This window comes from Lactuca sativa, chromosome 3, assembly GCF_002870075.4.
Source record: "Lactuca sativa cultivar Salinas chromosome 3, Lsat_Salinas_v11, whole genome shotgun sequence".
NCBI lineage: Eukaryota > Viridiplantae > Streptophyta > Magnoliopsida > Asterales > Asteraceae > Lactuca > Lactuca sativa.
This window is the reverse complement of record NC_056625.2, coordinates 163,639,973-163,663,894: the sequence shown is the minus strand read 5'-3', so window position 1 is coordinate 163,663,894 and position 23,922 is coordinate 163,639,973. Positions and strand designations below refer to the sequence as shown.

The 23,922-nt window shown below is 36.1% G+C and overlaps 1 protein-coding gene across 2 annotated transcripts; it reads left to right on the top strand.

Annotated features, from left to right (window-relative positions):
- The first annotated feature begins 8,623 nt into the window (after positions 1–8,623).
- On the top strand, positions 8,624–17,507 carry LOC111890350 (disease resistance protein At4g27190). Of its 2 annotated transcripts, none has more exons than XM_023886474.3 (7): positions 8,624–8,837; positions 9,318–12,025; positions 12,152–12,691; positions 13,720–14,331; positions 14,965–15,603; positions 16,350–17,126; positions 17,229–17,507. In XM_023886474.3, the coding sequence occupies exons 2-7, from the start codon at positions 9,338–9,340 to the stop codon at positions 17,241–17,243; spliced, it is 5,271 nt and encodes a 1,756-aa protein (XP_023742242.1). In that variant the 5' UTR covers positions 8,624–8,837; positions 9,318–9,337; the 3' UTR covers positions 17,244–17,507. The 2 variants fall into 2 exon arrangements, with proteins under 2 accessions (XP_023742242.1, XP_023742243.1); XM_023886475.3 differs by having other exon boundaries at positions 8,625–8,837; positions 16,353–17,126.
- The last annotated feature ends 6,415 nt before the right edge of the window (positions 17,508–23,922 follow it).

Below are 23,922 nucleotides of genomic sequence, written 5' to 3'. Positions count from 1 at the left end.
CCCCTACTACTACCACATAACACATATCACATAATCTATCTAGCATGGCTGGGCATGACTACCCCTTCGGCCCTATCGACCGGTAATTTGGGGACTATCTCCCCTACTGTCACTAGCACATAGCATCATGTCATACTAACACATAAACATGTCAGGTAGTAGCAAACCTAGATGAATATCACAGAGACAATCATCTAGTCATAAAACTCCTACTGATGGGCTGACATTGTGGCCGTAGACCCACCGCTATGGGAAGGTAACTCACCTCGAAGTAGCTGCTGATTTGAGCGGGAACTGACTGTCTACTGTTGCTGCTGTTCCGGAAGTCCTCCGGCTATAATTCCCACAAAACGTTCAATCAAACACTGCTAGATGTACTTAGGGTAAAATGACCCCTTTTACCCTTGACCAGGTCAAAGTCCAAGCTAAAGTCAACTTCCAGTTGACCCGACTCGCTGAGTTGGCTTTCCAACTCGTCGAGTCCTATCCCATTCGATTGTCCTTAATCCCGATTCTACTCGTCGAGTTAGGCATTGACTCGACGAGTTCTCCTTCTAAACTGATGTACGAAGTCCTTCATCCTACTCGCCGAGTTGTATGAGCAACTCGTCGAGTTCATCTTCATCCGAAGAACACTCTATGCTGAGACTCGCCGAGTTATATGAACAACTCGCCGAGTCTGTTCTTGAGACAAGAAGATTGCCTTGAACTCGCCGAGTCAGGGCATTGACTAGTCGAGTTCCTTTATGAGTGAGTCTGGCTTCCGACCCACTGAGTCACACCCCCTGACTCACTACTCCACTCAGCAACACGAAAAGGGGGAAAACTCAGGGACTTGCGACTCGACTCGCTGAGTCTTTCGCATGCAAATACTATATGCTCGATTTTGCTTGAATCCAGCTCATGCCATACATAGATATGGATTCCTAGGGCTTGATTAACATGTAAAGTTTCCAACTTTACGTGTAAATAAACACCAATGAAGGTTTTAGGGCTCAAAATGCACTAAAAGAGTAGATCTAGGGCTTTCATGCAATATGGCTCCATAAAGGCAGTAGATCCGAGCTGCTGAAGCTCAATCATGCCTAGATCTAAAGGTTAATCAGCTTATCACAGACCCTAATTCCTATCCAAGCTTGGGAAATGGCTCAAGAAGGACTTTAATGGAGCTTTAAGGGACTATAAACATGAAAACAGAGGGAAACTGAGTTATAGCTTAAGGAATCACTGAAATAACACCAAAGTATCTGGCCTCCTTCTTCTCTTCTTGATCAACTCTCATTTTTCTCTCAAAATCTTCAAGAAAACACACCAAAGCACTTCAATCTCACAAGGAACAAGGTTTGGACGATATAGGGAGCTCTGAGGGTGAACGGGGCGAGCTTGGGGTCGCAATAGATGATTTAAATAGGGTGCAAACCCTTGAAATTAGGGTTTCATCAGACAGCGGGGACTCGCCAAGTCCAGAATATGGACTCGTCGAGTCGCCAACTTAAATGTGTTCCATATCCTGTCTCTACTCGGCGAGTCGGGCCTACAACTCGCCGAGTCCAAGGCTAAAAATGCAAAACACTTAGATAAATTTTACATACCAGGAACCAGGTGCTACACATCTGTAATAAGCATGGCTTCAATTGTAGGAACCCTCCCCTTCTAGTTTTACAAGTTTGAGTAAAAGCATACACATCTCCAGAAACCAACTGAATAGGCGAGAGAACCACAAAATCTATGGTCAAAATCTCGAAAATTCTATTGGTTATATTAATACATGAAACTTGTTTTAAAGACTAGTTAAAGTTAATTATATCCGTTCATCAAGCCGATGTGATTACCAATGAAAGTCAAAGTAACGAATACTAAACATTGATGCTTAACCTTACATGTAAATTCTAAATCTTTGCTAAATTTATTTTAAACCAATTTGAGAAACACAACATTTAGGCATATTATATGATTTTTGATGCCTCTGAGGTGTAAGGTTCTTTTTATAGTCAAATGTAGTTTGATATTGGAGCTGCCATTATTTATAATGTTGTTTCCCTTTTTTCATTAGTTGGATGTGTATGATACTCAGCTTTGGTTGGTTGTGTTTGCGCCTTTGTGGAATTCAGATATTTATTGAATTAAGTGTTAAAGTGAATATAAATCAACAAAATATAGAAAAGACCAAATATATAACACTCGGATTTTGAAAAAGCCACCGAAGTAAAAGATATGAAACATTGATGCATAGATTGGTCCTGTTACAAATGAAACCCTAATAGAGAGATGAAAAAAAATCATATTCCTAGCTATAGAGCCAAACATCAGAGTTTAAGAGGAGAAGATTGTAATTGATTCTCATTATGAACTATGGTATATATATATATATATATATATATATATATATATATATATATATATATAGTTTGATATTATATTTATGTATCCTAAACTTAACCTAAATGTAACTGATAGTCTAACATTCCCCACACAAGCTAAGGACGGGAAACGACATGAAGCTTGGATCGTAGAAACATAAACCTTTGCGTTGAGAGAGGTTTTGTAAAGATATCTATGACTTGATCTTTTTGTAGATATGAATTGAACGTTTAGTTTGCCACTAGTAACCTTCTATGACAAAGTGGAAATCTGCTTCAAGATGTTTAGTACGAGCATGAAATACATGATTTTCAGAAAGATATATAGCACCTAAGATATCACACCAATGTGTAGAGGCTGTATTGGTAGAGATGTTGAGTTCGTTTAGAATAGCTTCAAGCCACATGAGTTCTACAACAGTATCAGCAAGAGCCTTGTACTTCGATTCAGTAGGAGATCGGGAAACATCACGTTGTTTTCTTGCGGTGCATGAGATAAGATTAGAGCCCATGTTTTACCAAGATGCATCTGTGAAAGCTTGAAGCGAGGATCTGGAGTTATGACAAATAAAGAGACCAAATTTTGACATTCCCTTCAAATACCGTAGAATCTGTTTTACCGCAGACAAGTGGTTTTTGGTTGGTAATGACAGACTTTGTTCATAACAAAGGTGATGTCTTGTCTGGAAAGAGTGACATATTGAAGGGCTCCTACAATTTCAGGATATGGTGCCAGATCAGATAGTAATGGAGTGTCAGCAAGGTTTAGTCAAGATTCTCTAACCCTAGGAGAGATGCTAAGAATTTCGTCCACCGGGAGAGAGGTTGAACAAATTTGTGAGGAATCAACTTCTCTAGGGTTTACCCTTAACCATAAAAGGATTCAAACTCTAGGGTTGATCTTTATCTGATTCAAACCTGCCATATCCATATCCCGGGAAGCCTTCAAAACCATCCACTTCCTAAAAGGACCCTGCTACTTTTAGAAATATTAGTAGAACAATTAATGACATTCGACACTACTTCCAATAGTTTTCTACACTTGTTTGTGTCTACATGTATTTTTAATTATGATGGAAATACCTAAAGTCAAAATCAGATTCTTCCGTTGAATTTTTCTTAAATTCCATTGTGTTCTTTTGCTTTTGACTTATCACTCACATGTCCTCTTAGTCACTAAATTGTGTTCTTGGTTTGTAATTTAACATTAACAACAACAAGGATTTAGTTTATGGTTTCTAGTGTTGGAATCTGAATTGTGTTCTAGGAGTATGAGTTTGTTCTTACACATTTGACCTCAAAATACCCCATATAACTAGCAACAAGCTTGATTTGTGTCAATTGATATAAGCATGAATTTGTTGCTCTTTTCACAGATGAAGGTGTTGATGAATGTATGTTACTCTGATCTTGGATTAAGAGAGTAAGGGAGGAAGCTAATGGTGTTGAGGGGTGGTTGTAACATCGTGATTTCACCATTTTTTTTTAAAAATTTTAAACATTTATTTAACAGAATACATTAGCGGAAGTCTTATTTAAAGTTTAAAGGAAACATCACCAATGTTACGTTTATTTTCACAAACATCATTCATCAAAATATAGCTCATAAACCAAATAAAAACAAGTTCTAAAAAGCAAGTATTAAGAAAATTCCATGACATGTCCAAACGGTATCAATACTAAGTTATAAACTGGAATGTAACTACCCAAATTCTTCATCCTCACCATGCCGTCAAACTATGCTACCTATACCAATGCAGGTACAGGACAACAACAAGCAATAAAACAAGTGTCAGCAAATGCTAAGTGAGTTAACCATAAGTACAATGTTAGGAAAACACACATAGCATATCATCACATACATCACATACATCACATACATCATGCACATCATATACATCATTTACGTTTCAAGTTCATCACTAGAGTATCATTAGGGTCTACCGTTATTATTTATCTTTTAATATTAGATAACTAATAATTATTCCTAGCCCTGGATCCATCACTAACCTGCAAGGAAGATTCCCTACACATGGGTCCATCACTAACCCGTAAGGTAGACACCTCGCACGTAGGTTCATCACTAACCTGAAGACAAAACCCATTCACTATAAAGTGACTGGCCCAACCCTACCCCACTGGGTCCATCACTAACCCTGGGTCCATCACTAACCCAAGAGGTAAAAACCTCATTCACTACTAATGGAACCGAATCGACCCAATACACTAAGTGAGGCGTGACTCTCACTCGTAACATTGCTCCCGGTTTAATGCGTTCACTACTCCGACGTTGCACAAAGAAGTATGCACGTGGTCGTTCGAGAGTGGTACTTATCATTGTTCTCATCACTAGAACTTCCCACCCAAACGTGATATTTGATCCAATGCCATCACTATGCCAATACCACTCCAGTCCTTGAACACCTAGTCCTTGAACACTTGAGTGTCCATGAACCATGTCCCGAGTGGTGGTCTAGAAACACCACTCGATGTCACTATTGGCTTAACTCTTTCCCTTTAGGTATCTTTCAACCTATAAGGCCCTCACAAGTATCCATATAGGATACACACACCTAAGTCTAGGTTGCTACCTCTTACGCCCCACTAAGTATACTCTCGTTTTAATTAATATATTATTATTTCATCATATAAGGATTACACTAAAACCCTCCTTAAGTAACCATGCTCAATTTCTATTAATATATATATTAAATGACATATTACTTCCCTACTTCACAATATGTAAACATACAACAAGACATATCAAGTTAAGGCATTTTACATCTTTATATAATCATGCACATATCATCACTTCATCAATAAGTCATATTATATCGTTAGCATGCATTGTCCTAACCAACATAGACAAATATTTTCAGAAAAACATAACATGCACATACCACACACAACCATCACAAATCCTTCTTTCTATCATGGACCTATTACACCCTCACATCAAAATAGCAAACAAAAAGAATAACATGAAGTAAACATGATTCATATCAACATATCATTCACAATTGGGGTACATGCAACCTTAACAACCTAGGTTCATTCGAATCCCTTTAAGATGTGGACTCCCTAACAAGTACTTTAAATAGCCACAAAGATTGACTCACCTAACAAACAAGAATCCTTTCCATACTTCAAATCTTGTAGGACCTAAGGTATTAAACCTTACCCTAGTTAAACACAAATATATGTATTACTAGAAGTTTATATGAACAAGTTATAGCAATTTACTACACAAACATGCAAATTGGTTATTAGGTTAATGTATTAGGTTCTGGCCTGAAACAACAGTCTGTTCATTAGCACCATTTAAACCTACAAAAATTTCAACTTTATTCTATGGTAGTTCATACTTTTATCTTTAAAAGTACTACTCGCACAGGTCCAACCGATTTTTCTACAATTTTCTACGAATTTTACGAGACAACATGTCCGTGCAGCTAATTTCTGACCAGTCAGTGAAAAAGACAATTTTCACCTTGGTTAGGGACAATACCAGGTCTTGGGAAAATCATGGAAAAACTAGACTCCAAACGAAAACATTAAGAGTTTACAGATCATCAATCCGACTTCTGATGATTTTTTTTATATTTTTTTCAAAACAGAGACAAGTTGGTAATTTTTCAGAATTTTCCAGCATTGCATTTTAAAGGCTAATTGACAACTTAACCCATTAAGCCACAACCAAAACCAACTATAAAGATAGAAATTGAGTTTTTAACAGTAGCAAAATGTCAAGAAGTTAAAATAGCAATTTCAACCTCAATCCATGAATCAAAAGACATTGCTTTAATGGGAAAAACAAAGTTCATTGCTAAAAGAGAAACCACCATTTGAGTTTGGGTTTTCTCCACCAATAAACCATTGAGCAAGACACATGTTGATATGGAACTCGGGTGAACTTTTAGAGACAAATTAAGTGACTTATATAGAATTTTATTCAGACCTTAAGTTGTGGTTTCGGGACAGAAAATGCAAAGGTATTGTGTTTTTTTTTATCCCTATTCAAGCTAGAATTACGGGTAATCTTCAAACAATTTAACCAAGCACTACAAGAGGTCTTAAGATCAGTTGTTTTGAGGACTTTAATAGCAACCATAATACATCATTTTGACAACAATATCTCACAAAACAAATAGGATACAAAAACTTAGAATGGCCCGGTTTATGAACAACAAAAGAGAATAATTTTACCGGGGCTTTTAGCCTCTAATACGAGAAGGATAAAGGTAGAAAATGGGACCTATAATCACTGAATGTACCTGAAACGAAGTTGGAAATCTCGCTCGTTTCTGTCTCGCTATCGTCTCTCTAGCTCCCTCTTGCGTCGATAATGAAGCAGCCCCCAAAGGAGGAGTACGATCGTTATTTTTATTTATTGATTTATTATTTTTTTAGGGTTAGGTATTATGCGCGTACAAGTCGCAAAAGTAAGGGGGTGTTTGGTTTATCTTTTTGGGAGACAAAAGTCCTTTAGGCAAAAGTTACAAAAAGTCACGTGTTCCTGACTTTGCCAGTTTTTCTTATATCCAAAATCTAAAAGTAGCTTTTAAAATGCTTTTACCTAGCATCTTTTGCATTTTATCTTTTCGAAAAACAACTTTTGGCCTCTCATAAGATAAGCCAGACACTTCCTAATTGTAACTGAAGCAAAAGACGTAACTGAACTGTGCCTTCAATGGAATTCAAATAAAGAAATTTTACAATATTAGTCCTTGATGTTTAATATTCCCTTCACAATGTACCTTTATTCCAAATTCTACATAAAACCACGTTTGAAAAATCATGTTTACACCCATATTTACAACTTTAATCCTTGTACTTTCCTTCATATTCCACAAATTAATTAATTAACTTATCTGGGGAATTACTCATACTCGGAGAAAACATTCAGGTGGATTTTTGAGTGGCATTGAGCCTCAAAAATTCTCTTCGGTGGCTGAATTACTTGATTTTGCTGCTAAATGGGGAACAGGCCAAAGAAAAAGAAAATCTTCCTAAGTGTTATTTATGGCACTATTTGGTGTATTTGGCGGGTGAGGAACGCCATAGTATTTAATAACATTTCATCAAAACCGGCTAAAACAGCTGATAACGTGATCTCATTGGTGTTTGGATGGGTAAAACATAGGGACAAAATGGGAAATGGAGATTGGGTGAAATGGTGTTGTAACCCATTCACCGTTTTGCAAACTGTCTCATTTTTGGTGTTTTTTTACTCGTTCTCTTATCCACTAATTCTATTTGGTGGTTCTTTTTCCAGCTTGGCGTCTTGCCTAGTTTGGTTAACAAATTTCTTGCCTGTTCCAAAAAATAATTAATTAACTTATAAATTCTTTTAATCATTAACTATATTTTTAAAATATTAATCAACTCCTTGTTTTATTTTATAATTGAAAATCGAAATAACTTTACAAAACCGTGCACTCGATTAACACAAAACTAACATTGTTAACAAAATAGTTTTCAGGTCGTTGGGTTGTTACAGTTGTCTTGTGTCGTCGTCATCGTTAGTCCCAATGGTTACCCGTGGAGGGTGACAGTGATGAAGTTGGGTTGAGATTTAGGGTGGTTGCATAAAGAGAAATAATTGGGGGAGAAGGTGAAGGTGAAGGGTGGCTGGGTGGGTGAGATATTTATTGGGGTAGGGAGGTTTATTAATTATTATATTTAGAGAAAACTGAAAATAAATCAAAAATAAAATAAAATAGGCAAATAAGTCATTTCATGTGGCTCATGGACCATCCATACAAGTTTGGGAAGTTTGTCCGAAAAAATAAGCCCAAAAGTTGTGACCTTTGGCAAACCATATAAAACATTTATGTAATTTTGTCTATAAAAAATTGTATTTAGGGGTCCATTTTTATTTTTTGTACGGGCCTTTAAAATCACCGGACGCGTCTAAATCTTATAAAACACATGTTTTGTTTTACTTGTTAAATGAAATTATTAATACAAAAAAATGAAATTATTAACATAAGCCTTTCAAAATATTAGACCAACTAATAATCATTGCAGTAAATACAATTATTTGAAGCTTTAACAAACTCTATTTATCTTTTTTGCAAAGTGATGGACCAGAATTAGGAAAATATACTATATTATGCAGCGTAAATGAAATATCACATCTTGAAGGGTCTGTGTGGGGTAGGAATTGAAATTGTGCTTCAATAAAGCAACCTGTGGGACTGTCGACTCCATTATTTGTGCGTTACAATGTGTAACACATGACATATACTGTCAAAAAGTGGGGATAGCATGGATCAGAGTAAATATTGATGTGATTTCCTTTTTTTAAATGGAAAAGTACTTGATTTCCATTCATCCAAATCCATGGTGTTTACAACGCAACTTCAATAATTGAGGCTTGTTCGTATATTGACCATCTTCATCATAATTTGAACCACTTGTTCACAAGCATACTTTACAAAGCAGCAAAAGCACAGGCGCATATAGTAGAGCGAGGTACGTTTTTCTTTGAAGTTTTTTCTCTTTGTTTATGAATAACTTGTTTTAGTTGTTTCTTTTTTGGAAAAAATGTTTGCTTTTCTACTCGTTGTGGATTGTTCGTGTATGCTCTACAGATAGAATCAGCTAAATATTTAAATGAATGGCAATGCCTTCTCGTTTTCCTTTTTTTTATTATTAATTTTACATGATGATGAAGTTGTTGAAGTTAACAATCTATTCCAAGTTTCAATCATTTCAAATTAACTCTGAGTTTACTTACACATTAATTTTCCACTACCAATTCTTTTCTAGCCAAACGTATTATGTGTCCTAAACCCTGAAGGAAATTTTTATAGTGCTAATTATCTATGGATTATATATGATATTTGAAAATAGATAGCTAAGCAAGTTAATAATGAAAATATCCATGGATAAATGTAAACTAACAAACAAATTTTTAACAATTTCATCCCCTTTTTTATCTATGGTTTTCAGGTGTTGTAAAATATTGAAAGATGGAGTTTGTATCTGCAATAATTAGTCCTTTTGTGGAATCATTAATGGGTCCTGTAAAAAAACAGCTGGGATATATCTTTTCCTCCACAAAACATGTTAGGAACATGAATACTAAAATGAAGCAACTGGATGACACAAGCCGTGATGTCAAAAAGCATATGGAAACAAACAACATTAATAATCTGGAGATACCTGCTCGTGTAACAGGGTGGTTGGAAGAGGTCGATAAGATAAAAGAAGATGCTCAGCGCATTTCAAGTAGTGGGGCTGGATGTTTTAACTTGAAAATGAGGTACCGAGAAGGAAGGAAGGCATTCAAGACTATGGAGGAGATGGGAAGTCTTATTGAAGAAAATAGTAAGATAGTTTGGACAAATGCTCAAAAACCACTTGGAAAAGTGAATTCTCAAAATGCATCTACTTGTGCATTGTCGGATAATCACTTCAAATCAAGAGAGAAAAGTTTTAAGGATGCAGTCGAGTTCCTTCAACAAGATGACACAAGCCAAGTGATAGCCCTATGTGGAATGGGTGGTGTGGGGAAAACCACAATGATGGAACAACTGAAGAAGACTGCAGAAGATAAGAAAATGTTTGATTGGATTGTGAAGGTGGTTATTGGCCAGAAGATTAACATGTATTCTGTTCAGCAAACTATAGCAGAATACATGGGCTCATCTCTAACAGAAACAAGTGTAGAAGCAAGGGCTGATCGCCTTCGTATAAGGTTTGGGAAGATGTTTGAAGGACGAAAAAAAGTTTTAGTGATATTAGATGATCTGTGGGAGATGATTGAACTCAAAGATATCGGATTAAGTCCTTTGCCCCAAGGCTTTAAGTTGTTGTTGACATCACGATATCAAAATATTTGCACACAAATGGCAGTAGAAGCTAAGTCAGCCTTTAGAGTAGTTAGAGTGGATGTAATGGAGGAGGATGAAGCACGCGATTTCTTTTGGCAAAATACCGGAGTTTCAAAACAATATGACCAGGAACTCAATCAAATAGGAAGTAATATTGTGAAAAGATGCGGTTTTCTGCCACTTGCCATCAAACTCATTGCCTCAACCCTTCAATTTCAAGAAGTTTTTGTATGGAGAAATACGCTTCACCGTTTGAAGAAAAACAATCTTGATAAGAACGTACAAGAAATCGTTGAAATAAGCTACACCTATTTAAAAGAAGAGGAGGAGAAAAGGATTTTTCTGCTTTGTGGCTTGTTTCCCGATGACTTTGATATTCCAGTTGAGGAGCTGACAAGGTATGCGTGGGGCCTACAATTGTTAGATGATGTTTGTACTGTGGGAGATGCTAGAGACAGGACAAAAACATGTGTTCAGAATCTTAGAAATGCAAATTTGTTGATGGATAGCGATTACATTGGGTGTGTCAAAATGCATGATCTTGTGCTTGCTTTTGTGTTAGGCAAAGTTTCTAAAGGTGACAATCCATGGGTAATCAACCATGGTGATATTTCAAAATGGAGTAGAGCTGAAGTGAGAGAGTCTTGCAAAAGAATTTCTATTACTTGCACGGGTATGCATGAGTTTCCTAATGACTCTAAGTACCCAAACCTATCACTTTTGAGACTTATGGATGGAGATAAGTCGCTTAAGTTTCCTCAAGGTTTTTATCAAAGAATGGAAAATCTTGAAGTTGTAGCATATGAAAAAATGCAGTATCCGTTGCTTCCCAGACCACTTCATTGCTCCATCAAGCTACGAACACTCATTCTCCATCAATGCCTATTGATGTTTGATTGTTCTGTTATTGGTGAGCTCTTGAATTTGGAAGTGCTCAGTTTTGCTCATTGTGGTATCCGAAAGTTACCACCCACAATTGGAAATTTGAAGAAGCTAAAGCTACTGGATTTGACTGGTTGTGTCAATCTTCGTATTGATGATGGCGTCTTGAAGAATTTGGTCGAGCTTGAAGAGCTTTATATGAGAGTTGTTGATAAAAAGGCTATTAGGTTCTCAAATAGCAATCGTGCCGAATTAGCAGAGCTTTCAAGGCAACTTTCTGCATTAGAAGTTGAGTTCTTTGACGACAACGGTATACCTGAGAATATGATGTTTAAGAAACTTGAAAGGTTCAGGATCTCTGTGCGATGTAGTTTACAAGGCAATACTGGCAAGAATACGCACTCATTTGAAAACACGTTGCTGTTGGTCACTAACAAAGATGAACTATTGGAATCTAGAATGAATGAGTTGTTTGAGAAAACCGAGGTGCTTTATTTGGAGGTGGATGGTATGAATGATATTGAACAAGTTTTAGTTGAATCAGTTCATCTTCCTCGACACGCGTTTAATAATCTAAGAGACCTTAATGTTTTCAAGTGTGAAAACTTAAGATACCTCTTCACAGTCCCTATTGCAAGTGGTTTGATGAAGCTTGAGTGCCTCAGAGTTTCACAGTGCCCTGTTCTGGAACTACTTGCACATAGTGAGAGTGGTGGAGCTGGAGCAATTAGGTTTCAGAAGCTAAAGTTTCTAAGTTTGAAAAGCTTACCAAAGTTGATAGGTCTTTGCAACACTGCTAATATTGTAATTGAGCTACCACAGCTGGTGGAGTTGATACTTGATGGCCTTCCTAATTTCACTAGCATTTATCATGAGAAAACATCTGCAACATCTTCTATGTCCAATGATATTTCTGCAATTCAACCTTTCTTTAACAAAGAGGTACCTCTATAATTAGGATTTATGTTGACAGTTTCATAGATTGTCTTAGTAATGAAACTATGTATTGATTGGGTTATGCAAACTATTTTCAATTTTGATGATCAACATGTCTTTATTATTGTGCAGATGCTGATTCCTAAGTTAGAGATATTGAAAATTTTTAGGATGGACAAGTTGAAAGAGATATGGCCTTATCAATTTAGTAGTAGTGACGAAGTTAATCCCTGCATGTTGAGAGAGATTAAAGTGATGAAATGTGATAATCTTATGAATCTGTTTCCAACCAATCCCATGACTTTGCTGGGTCGTCTGGAAGAGCTTGATGTCACATACTGTGAAAGCATTGAAGTCTTATTTGACATCGACATGAATTGTGTTGGTGAGATTGAAGAATACAGTAGCAACTTGAGACACATTTGGGTATATAGTTTGGGGAAGCTAAGAGAGTTGTGGAGTGTGAAAGGTGAAATTAGCTCTGATATCCTCATCCGTAGCTTTCAAGCTGTTGAAAGGATAGAAATACAACTCTGTGAGAGGTTTGTAAATGTATTCACACCAACCCTCACCAATTCTGATGTGAGAACACTTATGAACGTGAGTATAGATGGTAGGAGATCTTGTGAAGAAAGCAGAAGAAACATTGAGTTGGTTGAGAAAAGCCAAGAGGTATGTCATTTTATTGAGCTTTCTATTTCTATTTCTATTTTGATGTATATGTGTCTCTATATATACACTCACACATATGTGTATGTACATATATATATATATATATATATATATATATATATATATATATATATATATATATATATATATATATATATATGTGTGTGTGTGTGTGTGTGTGTGTGTGTGAGTATGTGTACATATCATGCTACAACAAATCAATCAATTCTTTGGATGTATAAGATTATTAACTTGTGTGAAGAAATGTGTCCTGGAAAATTACTTCTACACACTCGTCCTATAACTTTTTCACTTAAATTAATATCACACTTCACTCATCTGGTACCTAAAAGGTATAATCTTTTGGAAAAAGGTTTTATGGTTTTGGAGACACCATGTTGCATGCATTGCATTTTTCTACTTTGCAGGGTGTTGGTTTTATGTCACTTCCATTAAAAATAATGATTTTGGATTTCAGTTCACCGAATAATGTGTTGAATTAAGATGATCAAAAATAGTAGTTGAATTAATACTATGCCATGGACTTTCCATGTCTGATGATGATGATGAAAAATTCATCTAAGACTGTGTATGGTCATGGTGAGGAAAGTGATTGTGCTGGAGAAGTCGACCATGGAATACAAAATATAGGAGAGAGAGAGAGAGAGAGAGAGAGAGAGAGAGAGAGAGAGAGAGAGAGAGAGAGAGAGAGAGAGAGAGAGAGAGAGAGAGAGAGAGAGAGAGAGAGAGAGAGAGAGAGAGAGAGAGATGGTGGGGCCCTACAGATGGTTATAAAGATGATTAAAAATACAAAATATAATAAGGGCAAAATGGTCATTTAATAAGGTTTGACAGATGCAAACTAACGGTGTGAGTAATAAACCATGAAATGAGGACCAAAACTGCAGATAAATACACTACAGGGACCAATTTTGTAATTTACTTATTTGTGTAAGAGCGCGTGTGTGTGTTTCGCATATCTATTTGTAGGAGATTTCTAATTATATTTGTTGTTGAGATATTTGCAGATTAATGTTATATCCAAGGCAGAGATTTCAGAGGTGTGTGGTAATATCCCTGACGTTGAATCCTCAACTCATCTTAATCACCTTGAATATCTTAGTGTAAATTATTGTAAGGATGTTGAAGTGGTATTTGAGATTGAGAGTTCGAGTAGCAGCAACACAGATTTCACAACAACCCTGCATAACCATCAACCACCACTACTACTTCCCCACCTCAAGTCTTTAGATTTAATACATATGGAGAGGATGAGTGATGTGTGGAAGTGCAATTGGAAGAAACTTGTAATTCCTCAAAACCAATCACAATCATACTCATTCCACAACCTCACAACCATACGCATGAGAGAATGCCATAGCATAAATTACCTATTTTCACCTCTCATGGGACAACTTCTTCCCAACTTAAAGGAGGTCTTCATAATTGAGTGTTTTGGTATTGAAGAAGTTGTTTCAAGTAGAGGTATTGATGAAAATGATGAAATGGGTACATGTACTCACACAAACACCATATCCTTCCCTCTTCTTGAAACACTCCACCTTAATTTTCTGCCATGTCTACAGAGTATCGATGGTGGTACTACGATCACAACTACTTCCATCCATGATCAGATTAAGGTATCATTTCTTTTAAGTGGATCCTTTACATATTTATTTGTTTTTTTAATATTCTCTTCCCCACTAGTTGCTTTATATTTCCCTAAGCTAATTCTTGTGATGCAGGAAAGACAAAATAAATAACTATATGCCCAATTTTTATAGGGTTTTTTTTAGTTAAATTAACTAAAATGGATGGTGGATTTAGAATGGATTGTGAGGGAGAGAAAACAATTGATTGATAGATGTATATAAGTTATATCAACAGTATTCCTGATTTTTTGTTAAATAATATGAAAATTGGAACAAAAATTATTTTATTAATGTCTTTTCTATTGATGCGTTTCTTTTTGTTGTCTAGTTGCTAGTTTGGCTTAAAAAAATTATGTTTGTTGTTTGTTAGAAATATATTCTTTTTCTGATAGTGTGCTAACAGAAAATCTAAATACAATATGTGGCAAAAGACTCTTGTTTACAACATTTTTTTAAAAATATTAAATTTAAGACATTGATCTATCACAGAATCAAATGTCAAGATTGTGAACCATTTGAATCCTTCAAAAGTAGGCCCAAATTTTGTGGTCTAAGTGGTCTTTTATCCTTATGCTGATTCTGTTAATTTAAACTGATCCATTGATTTTTCATGTGTTGTAGCATTCTCAAGTCGGTGTTACTTCTTGGTTCCTAAGCCAATACTCCAAAGAGATTTTTATAAGTGATTGTCATGCCTTGTCAAGAGTGTTTCCATCCTATGTATTTGAAAGTAATGAAATAAACAACAATGGTGTTGATAGTACTAATGTTGGTGATGGAAGTGATGATATTTGTACTACAATCACCATCCCTAGGTCGGCAAATATGACTTTGCTTGAATTGCCCAACCTAACGATGTTGACAATAAAAAAGTGTGAAGTTTTGGAATATATATTCACAAGTTCCACACTTGAAAGCCTCAAGCAACTCAAAGGATTGACTGTAGCAGAATGCAAGGCAATGCAAGTGATTGTGAAGGAAGAGGGAGTGCACACAGAAAAATCTAAATCTATAATAGTCTTCCCACGTCTCAAATCCCTTAAACTAGTAGATTTACCATACCTCAAGGGTTTCTTTTTGGGGACGAATGAGTTCACGTGGCCAGTATTGGAAAAGGTTAAGATTTATGGCTGCCCACAAATGACGAATTTCACATCAGGTCACTCAAAGGCTTCGAAGCTCAACTACATACATACAGGATTAGGCAAACATAGTCTTGAATGTGGCCTCAACTTTCATTTGACTAATGCTACATATGAGGTATGTTGTAACTTTACTTCATCATTTAACCAGGTCAACATGTCGTTTATGATGTTCTAATTAACATATCATGTTAGGCGCTTCATATGTGTATTCCCGAAGGAAACACAAAACAAAACCAAATGAAGATACATCACCACTTCCCATTTATATCCAATATAACGAGTAATGAAAATATGCAATTTTATTTTTTTGTTATAAATTAGTATTTCATTCCTAAGATATTATATTAAGTTGTCTCTTATGTTACGAAAGATATAATTCAATCATTCATCAATTAACCACTTAATATTTACATCAACTTAGATGAACTAAAGACGAAGGCTTGATTGAACGCACTAATTGTGGGTGGTTTTTTTTCCATGTCCAAAGATGAAAAATACAATAACCTAATTATCTTTGAACCCCCCCCCCCCCCCCCCCCCCCCCCCACACACACACACACACACACACACACACAGCATAAAAAAAAGTAATTTTTTTATTTAAAAAGACTTGACAATCATCGATAAAATCTAAATTGTTTGTAGAAATGCATTAATATATAAATCAGATTTTTTCTTGACAGTGCTCATCTTCACAAAAAAATAATGTAAGTAGTGCCATAAACTAGGTTGTCAATTGGAAATACATGTTGGCTCATTGCAGAATAATAGAACATGCAATCCTTTAATATGTTTGTATACTAAATATATTTTTCTTCAATAATTGTCGTGTTTGTGATGATCTATGCATGTTTTTCTTAGCAGACTCAACTCTCCATATGCCCTACTGCAGATATGATAAAGCTACTTCAGTTTTGTTGGTCTTTTTCAAATTTAGTTGAAGTAGAGGCACATGAGTATGATGGCAAGTTGTTGAAAAGTCGCACAATTTTTCCATGCAACGAGTTGCTTAACCTGAAGAATCTTGAAAAGCTTTGTATTGTTGGTAGATATACTCAATCCGCATGTGAGGAGCTATTTGAAGTACAAGAAGGAACATATGATGATGTGAATATTGAAACACAATCTGTTATAGCATTTCCGAAGCTAAAAGAGGTGACTCTAGATACACTATTTGAACTGACGCATATGTGGAAGAGCAATCGGTGGATAGTGTTGAACTTTCCAAACCTTACAAAGGTGTCAATTAATAATTGTCCACTTCTTGGACACGTTTTCACTAGTTGCATGGTTGGAAGTCTGTTGCAGCTCCAAGAGCTACAAATAAGGGACTGCGAGGGTATGGATGTGATTGTCAAGCAAGTTGAAGATTCTGAAACTAGACTGACCGAGGTTGTGTTCCCTTTTCTAAAATCCATCACACTTCACGAACTTCCAAATCTCAGGGGATTTTTCTTAGGAAACGGAGATTTTCTATGGCCATCATTAGATACTATGAGAATAAAAAGTTGTCCGGAAATAGTGGTTTTCACAAATGGACAATCAAATACTCCAGAGCTCAAGGTAATAGATACAACTTTTGGATTGTGTCATGTAACGGAAGACCTAAACTCCTTTATCAAGACCAAACGACAAGAGGTATGTATATGGTATCTCTTTTGGTTATTATTAACAGATTAATGTTTTCTCCAACAAAAAGTTTACATTGCTTTCCAATTTACAACTTGTAATCTCCTACAGGGATGGGAGTTCTAGAGAAACATCAAATTCACACAGGCAGTTTGGTGGATTTTGAAGTTAGCTATGTAGGACAGGTAAGATTACATTGTACACTTATTTCCTTCGTCCTAATCATTGTTCATGCTTCTCCACCTTAATTATCTGGTTACTCTTTCAATCCGGGTTATTGAACTTCTAATTTCAAGTAATCTCATGTATGGTATGTCCACTTCTTGTATTTGATTAAGCTGAGACAAAGTTAACAATAATTACACAAGTTTTTCTTGATTTGTTTGTACATATTCCACTATTTTTAAAAGTGCATAATTAAGGGGTTGACGGTGCATAGAATGATAATCTATAGTTGAAACTTTCTTAGCACACACTGGACAAGAAAGAAAAAAAAGCATGAAACTAATTTCTATAACATAAAATTGCCCTCAATATGTGCTTCTTATTTTTTATGAGCACCAGGTGTTAATAAAATTCTTCAATGAAAAAGATCGACGAACTTTGGGCAAACTAGTGTAGGTTGAGTGATTAATGTTTGTTTTGTATATGAGCACTTCATTCTTGAAGAAGCGAGTCCATTTCTCTCTTGTAAGATGAGTGTCTCAGTGTCACCCATGGATGCTTTCTTCGCAAAGATCATAATAAAAGATCTATTTTCAAACTTTGAAATAAGAAGAATAACATTTGGTTACAAATATCTCAGTGCACATTTTCATTGCCGCCTTTAATGAATCTATCTCATGATGATTTTGAGTTAACAATTGTTCATAAAACCCAGAGAAATGACACTAATTCCATCTATGAGTCAACCTGAATCCCATCGATGTTTCACACTAATTCCTTTTATACCCTTTGGTCTATTTCCGCTTTTGAATCCATCTACTAATGTGTGTCTTGTTAAAGTCATCTCTAATGCATTGAACTCTTAAGAGTTTAATGGATTGTCACATCAGAATAAAAAATATGAAGTAACTTAATAAAGTAAATTATTAAATATAAAATAAAATAAAGTATAAATAAAAAAAAATAATATTATATAGTTTGTTTATTGCAAAAAAAATGTTAAATGTTACTTTCAATATAAGTTTCTATAGTAAAAGCATACACATATCCAAAAACCAACTCAATAGGCCAGAGAACCACAAAATCTGTCAAAATCTCCAGAAAAGTTTCAATATGTTATGTCAATTTACGAAATAGTCCCAAATTAATTTTTATTTACAAAAAAATCATAAAAACCGGTAAAAGGTTGCATTCTAACTCCTTTTTTCCCGTTTCAGTCAGTAATAAATTAATTTGTGACTATTTCTTAAATTATATTAGGACTTTTCTATGAAAACCAAAATATTGAAACTATTTCGTAAACCAACCTGAAATATATATGAAAAACGTTTATATATATATATATATATATATATATATATATATATATATATATATATATATATATATATATATATATATATATATATATATATATATATATATATATATATATATATATATATATATATATATATATATAGTCAAGATCAAATAAGAAGGAAATTTTTTGGTAGGAAGGTAAGAAGTTTTTTTCTACATATATATATATATATATATATATATATATATATATATATATATATATATATATATATATATATATATATATATATATATATATATATATACCCATTGTGTAATGTATTAGACAATCAATTCAATACAACTTATTTCCCAAGTTATCTTGGTATCAGAGCTTACTTTTTTTTGCCATCCCTAGGGTTATAACCCTAGCTGCCGATCAGATCCAATTCACATAGGTAGGCACGATCTTCATAACTAATTAACAGATGTCGATCATTATTGCTTTCTCCACAACCGAGAAGACCTCACACAAGTCTCATAAGTTCCCTTTTACTTTATCTCCTACAAATTATGGTTTTTGGAAAATTATGATTCAACCGTTCCTTGTTACCAACAACCTTTTTGGGTATATCGATGACACTATTTCGTTTCCCACTCAAACCCTTCCAGCAGCTGATAAAGCCACCTCTACAAATCCTACACCACACCCCTCCTACACTGTATGGCTTGCTAAAGATGCTTACGTATGTATGCTTCACCTATCCATCATCTCTGAAGCATCATACTCTCATGCATATGGAACGACTGTCAAGGACCTATGGCTATCCCTAGAACGAAACTATGCTCCTTAATCTTCATCTAGAGAATATACCCTTAAAACATAGATCCTCAAAATTAAGATGAAACCCGATGAAATAGCCTCTACATACCTCTTACGTGCTCACGAATACTCTAATGCCCTAGCCAACATTGGTGAACCTGTTAAAGAGAAAGATCATGTCATGCTTGTGATCTCTAGTCTTCGAGAGGAATACAATGAACTAAAGTCTACCATCATGGCTCGACAAGCCCCCACATCATTCCAAGAAATCAATGGTCTTCTCGATGATCACGATTTTATGGTTAAAAAAAAGTATACATGCGGTTACACTTGTACAAGCCTTCGCTACCACCTCTTCCATCTGCTTCGCTCATATAACTACACCTCCAGATGTTTTACAAACCCTTCAACAACTTGCCTCACAGTTGGGTTTCCAACTTAACCCAACCCCCACTTCATCGCCTCAAGCTTTTTATACAAACTGTCATCCACCTTCTCAAGGTCGCACTTCAAATAATTGTCGTGGTTGAGGCAAAAACACTTAACCGTCAAGAGGAACCCAAAACAACCATTTCCCTTAGGTGTCTTTGAAAAAGACGATTTATGGTACATGAAACCGTTATGGCATCGAGCATCTTCCCTCCAATGCCCCGACCGAGACCGGACCACCATCCGCTTTCGCCAACAACCAATAGTCAACTATGTTGAAAATCGCTCTTAGTCTACCACATGGCTTCCCGATACAGGTTCCAACAATCATGGTTCTCATGATGTTATCTCTCTTGACAGTCACACACCCTACTTTGGTGAAGACTCCCTTCACGTAGGCAATGGTATGCGTCTACCTATTCTACATATTGGTTCTACTCATATCTTTTCTCCTTAAAAAACGTATACTTCATCCAATATTCTTCATGTCCCTGAAATAAACAATAATCTTTTTTCCGTTCAAATTTTTTTTCTTGACAATGATGTTTTCTTTGAAATTTATTCTTCTTTTTTGTTGTGAAGGAAGATATTACCAAAACTACCCTCATCACGAGTCCAAGTAACAATGGGCTCTACTCCATCATCCTTCTGTATCTTCAGAGTCTTCCTAAAGTTGCGTTCACTACCTTCAAAGCTACCTCCAGCGTCTGTTATCAACAGATAGGGCATCCTCATTCACAACATTTTAATTTTGTGTGTTCTAAGTATTATCTTCCTATTCCTAATAAAGTTTCTGATACTTTTTTTTCAATCTTATCACAATGGGAAATCTTCTAAACTTCACTTAGCTTCCTCCAATTTTAATAGCAAACATATTTTGGATCTTATTGTTTGTGATGTTCGGGGTCCAACACATGTGACCTCCTTTGATGGCCATAATTACTTTTTACTATGCGTTGATGGTTTCTCTTGTTTTATGTGGATCTTTCCTCTAAAACACAAGTTTGACGCTTTTGAGGTTTTCAAACAATTTGTTTCAGTTGTTGAACGCCAATTTTTTATCAAACTTAAATCAGTCCAAACTGACTTGGGGGGGGGGGTGAGTTTCACAAACTTAATCAATTTTTTTTTACATCTCTTGGCATCATTCATCGTCTTTCCTATCCTCACACAAGCAAACTAAACGGATTGGTTGAGAGACTTCATCGAGACTAGCTTGACCCTACTAACTCAAGCAGGTGTTCCTAACACTTTTTGGCATTTCACGTTGGACACTACAATCTATCTGATCAACATAATGTCATCTCAAACCACCTCTCGCATCTCACCATTTGAGTTTGTCTTTAAACTCCCTCCTGATTTTTCCTTTTTAAAGGTTTTTGGTGTCAATGTTTTCCCCATCTAAGACTCTTTAACCAAGATAAGATGGATTTTAGATCCACCCATGTCTCTTTCTTTGGTATAGCTCCTCTCACCATGGATATTGGTGCCTTGAATTCACCTCTAAAAAGGTTTACATCTCTTTTCATGTTTTATTTCATGAAACCTACGTTCCCTTCTTGACACCTAAAGCTAGACCATTTGCATCCCCCACATACAACCCTTACATCTTGATATATCCTACTCCTACCATACTCGAGACACCACCACGAAACACTTCACCACTAACAACCAATACATCGCCACCGACACCTCCACATACCACTTCACTACTATCTACCCAACCCCTATGGTTCCACTGGTGGCCTCCGCTACTACACCTACAAACCTATTATGCATGTTTTCTCACTGACGACCCACCAGCACTGCCCCTGACCCGACTACCTCTTCCTCAGTTCCAATCGATGCCACTACCTCTAGGGTTCAGCCTGCTCAGGTTCGACATAACCCAAAACTTAGCACCCGATTTGACCCTTCGGCGCTTCATGCTTATGCTACATACGAACATGAACCATAACCATTCTCGGCTGCTGTCAAGCACTCCTGTTGGTAACATGCAATGGTTGATGAATATGCAAGCTTACTAAAAAATGGCACTTAGACTCTTGTGTCTCCTGCGCCTAATATCAACATTTTTTATTGTAAGTGGGTCTACAAAAATAAACTAGATAAAAAGGGAGTTGTTACGCGATTCAAGGCTCGCCTTGTCGCCAAAGGTTTTCACCAATAATTTAGTTGAATTGTGCTTTTTTTGGATGATTTCTCTCATTTCTTGTGGGTTTTACCTGTTCATGATAAATCTGATGTGTTTACTGTTTTCTCTAATTTTTATGCTTATGTTCAAAATCAGTTTAAAACCAAAATTTAACTTCAATGTGACAATGGTTGTGAATTCAACAATGAAACATTACTTAATTTCTTTCAAAATAAAGGCATCAAAATCAGGTTTTCTTTTCCCTACACGTCTCATCAAAATTGAAAAGCTAAACGTGTTATTCGTACCATTAACAACATCCTTCGAAGCTATCTTTTTCAAGCCTCATTACCTCATAAATTCTTGGTCGAGGCTCTTGTGACAGGTGTGAATACTCTCAATCTTCTTCCTACAACCACTTTTTCCTTCAAGACTCCTTTTGAGATTCTTTATGTGTAACGTCCAAAAAATACTGAGTAAAATTTTCATTTTTAATAAGTCAAAACCATTCATTCATTATCCCAAAAGACAATAAGAGCAAAAGTATTCTCAAAACATCACAGTAAAGTCATAAACAATCAGTGTAAAATAAATATTCAGGGGATGCAGTGCGATCAATCCATGTTCTTCCTTTTGAAACTAGAAGTACCTAAAAACATTACATAAACTGTAAGCACAAAGATTAGTGAGTTCCCCAAAATACCACATACCATACATATAATTGCCATGGGCTACCGCATGGTATTTTCCCTGGAATGTCATGGGCTATCCTCATGGTCTTATCACCAAGTGTCATGGACTACCCCCATGGTCTTTCCTTGAAATGTCATGGGCTACTCCTATGGTCTAACATCCAAGTGCCATGGGCTACACCCATGGTGTAACACCCCGAGATTCAGGTGCGTTTCTTTTACCCTTATTCTTTGTCAATTAGTCATGATTAGCCCTTGTATGGAGAGAACTTAGCAAGTGAGTACGTTGGGCATACCAGAGGGGTACGTTGCGCGTACTCGTGTGCTTAGTTTGGACACAGAGTCGCCAAGGTACGTTGGGCGTACCCAGATTTTCGCCAGGCGTACCCGGCCCAGGTGCAAAACCCTAATCTGTCTTGTACACTATTTAAAGGGTGCTAAGGCTCATTTCTCAACCTCCATATCAGTGAGTGAAACGCTAAAAGAGAGCTTCCCACCATCCTGAGTGTGTGTGAGTGTTATTGGAGCTAATTGTGCTTTGGTGACTTAGTGAAGAAGAAGGAAAGGAGTTCTTGGAAGCTAAAGCTTGAGGTGCCATTTTGGATCTGAGATCTTCAGAGCAAGGGGCTACACTTAGAGGTATAAAGTTTAAAACTTTCCTCTTCTTTTGATTTGTTGTTGCATGTGCTATTTCTAGGGCTAAAAACCCCAAAGGTGGAGACTTTATGAGTGTAAAGTGCTCCATGGTCCGAGATCTGTCCCCATTCAGTGCTATTAGTGATTTAGAGCCATAAAGTTTCCATCTTTAGTGTTAGTTTGAGGTCATGCTTGAGTAATAAGCCTTCTAGGGTTATAGGATGGAATATTATGGGAGTTGGTGGCTTGTTCAGCCATGCAAAGGCATAAAGTCATCAACTTTATGGATTAAGAGGCTTAGATGTGGTTAGATCTAGAAATTGGACGTGAGTTTTAACTGTTTAAGACCTCAAATGCTAAGGGGCTTAAGCTGGGGAGTACGCTAGGCGTAATCCCAGTACGCGCCGCGTATTGGGTGGCGTTCCCCGATCCTGAGATGCAGTCGGGTACGCTCAGCGTACACATCTGGCACGCGCAGCGTAACCCGGAAAGTTGACTTTTGAGTTGACTTTTAGGTTATGGTCTATTGTGGGGCCTTTTGAGTTATGAGAGGGATAAAATGGTCTTTTACCCTTCTAAGAGTGTCATAAGAGGACATAGTCTAACCTTTGAGAGTTATAATAATTAGGGTATTTATTTTAT